General features: G+C 36.0%; 1 protein-coding gene across 1 annotated transcript in view; it reads right to left on the bottom strand.

The window, feature by feature from the left end:
• The window catches only part of ADH7 (alcohol dehydrogenase 7 (class IV), mu or sigma polypeptide), an 18,851-nt gene extending 17,505 nt beyond the window's left edge, over positions 1-1,346 (bottom strand). The window contains exon 1 of the mRNA XM_011386159.2: positions 1,222-1,346. Within this exon, the coding sequence (XP_011384461.1) occupies positions 1,222-1,239 (18 nt within the window). The 5' untranslated portion in view covers positions 1,240-1,346. The remainder of the gene's footprint in view (positions 1-1,221) is intronic.
• Between the last annotated feature and the right edge of the window lie 740 nt (positions 1,347-2,086).

The following is a 2,086-nucleotide window of genomic DNA, read 5'->3' as shown; positions in this document are numbered from 1 at the left end:
AACCCATAATGTAAAGGGAGCCAGCCGCTCCTTTTATGAGCTACCCCGAAACACTAGAGCAACTTGGGGTACATATAATCCTTCTGCAAACCATACCTTTGCACGGCTATCGCTATATCAAAATTATGTAGCTTTTATGCTATTTCTTAAATTATACACAGTATTATTAATCATAAGTGGAAAATGCTGCTTTGAGCCTACTGAGTTCTCCATCATTGGCAATGTTCTAACAGTGGCTAGATATCCACTTTATAGCGGTGGATAACTAGAACTTAAACATCTGTTGGTCTGATGAAGTTATAAATATTTAAGATTCATTCCAACCGTAAGATTCATTAACTTCTGCGGGTAGAGTTGCTAGCTTGTAGAGTGCAAAATTAATTATCCAATTAATTTAGTTTTGCCGGGTTCCTAACCAAGCTAGAATGCTATCATTCTACTTCTATTCAATTCTAGAAACAATGATTTCTAATTCTAGCATTATAGGGCCTCCTCAATTGTCATGTCATTCAGACTTCAAATGTCATCTTAATTTTTCCAAAACTTAAGGCAGGCTAAATGCAAAGCTGTTTAAATAAAAACAAACAAAAGCGCATAACACTATAAAATTGTGTACCATTTAAAGCGGGGAACTGCACTGACCAACTTGAAAATGAAAAAAATGCCAAAGCTATTTCTAAAGTTGATGCCAACTCTGTTTCTAAGGAATAAACGTACTTTACTACAATGTCGTCTTGTTTTTGAAGATTTTTAAAACATATTTTGATGAAAACTACATCCTTAAGAAATCTTAAAACCTTGATACTTTGTCGTCTGCTTTGCATTCCAGAGTTAGCACTTTCCCATTAACAGCAAGAAAATCTTTTCCCACAGCTGGAAATGAGACTCTGACCTCCTACTGAATTAGAGATGAAGGCAACACATTCAAATGAGACTGTTAAAAGTTTCCTTATGGAAACATTTTGCTTCCAAGAGCAAATGCCCAGTTATCTCGAAATTAAATTGTTAATAATGTCAGTATAATCCACATTTCTTCATTTTCCTCCAACATCCTACTAAAAACATTGCATATGCTGTTTTATCCCGTTTTATTGGCACTTGGAAACACCCTCCCCAGTGTATGCTTGTTCCCCAGGTATCTAATCCCTTAAGAAGCATCCCCAATTATTTAATTACTTTAATATATTCAAAGTTCTAAAAAAATCAGAGATGTCTACTTACTTTTCCAGCAGTGGCCATTTTATCTTTCTCTTGGTTTTTGTTTCAGTAAACAGAGACTTTTTCTCACTGCTGTGGTTTCTAGGTGTTTGGGGATAGAAAGAAAAGTAAAACTTGTTGTCCCCGCAGCAATGCTGAAGAGATGCTGAAGAAACAAGACGGGTCTTGCAGGTATCATCAGATACAGTTGAGCAGGTATAAACAAAACAGGCATCACGAGTCTCAACCTTCAAACCAAAGAGAACAAACTTTACGCAACAAAAAGTTATTTGCTTATGAACAAAGGACTGCAAACTGGTAGAGCCACTATGGAAAACAATATGGAGGTTCCTCAAAAAACTAAGAATTGATCTATCATATGATCCAGCAATCCCTCTACTGGGTATTTACCCCAAAGACTTGAAATCCCATATCAAAAAGATACTTGCACACCAGTGTTCACTATTCACAGTGGCCAGGACATGTAAGCAACCGAAGTGTCCTACGATAGATGATTGGCTAAAGAAGTTGTGGTACATATATACAATGAAATATTACTCAAGCATAAGAAGAGATGAAATACTGCCATTTGCGACAACATGGATGGACCTCGTGGTAATCATGCTAAACGAAATAAGAGAAATAAGCCAGACAAAAAAAAGTTGAAAATCACATAATATCACTTATATGTGGGATATAAACCTACAAGGAACAAACAAACAGGACAAACAAACAGAGACTCATAGTCATGGACAATAAACTAGTGTTTACCAGAGGGGAAGAGGGTGGGGTGAAGCAAATGGGGTATAAGGGATCAAATATGTGGTGACAGAAAGAAATCTAACTATAGAAGGTGAACACACAATGTAAATATATATAAATATATATA

Source organism: Pteropus vampyrus, unplaced genomic scaffold (genome assembly GCF_000151845.1).
Source record: "Pteropus vampyrus isolate Shadow unplaced genomic scaffold, Pvam_2.0 Scaffold954, whole genome shotgun sequence".
Classification (NCBI taxonomy): domain Eukaryota; kingdom Metazoa; phylum Chordata; class Mammalia; order Chiroptera; family Pteropodidae; genus Pteropus; species Pteropus vampyrus.
Note: the sequence above shows the minus strand (reverse complement) of the source record. Positions and strands in the feature narration are given on the sequence as shown.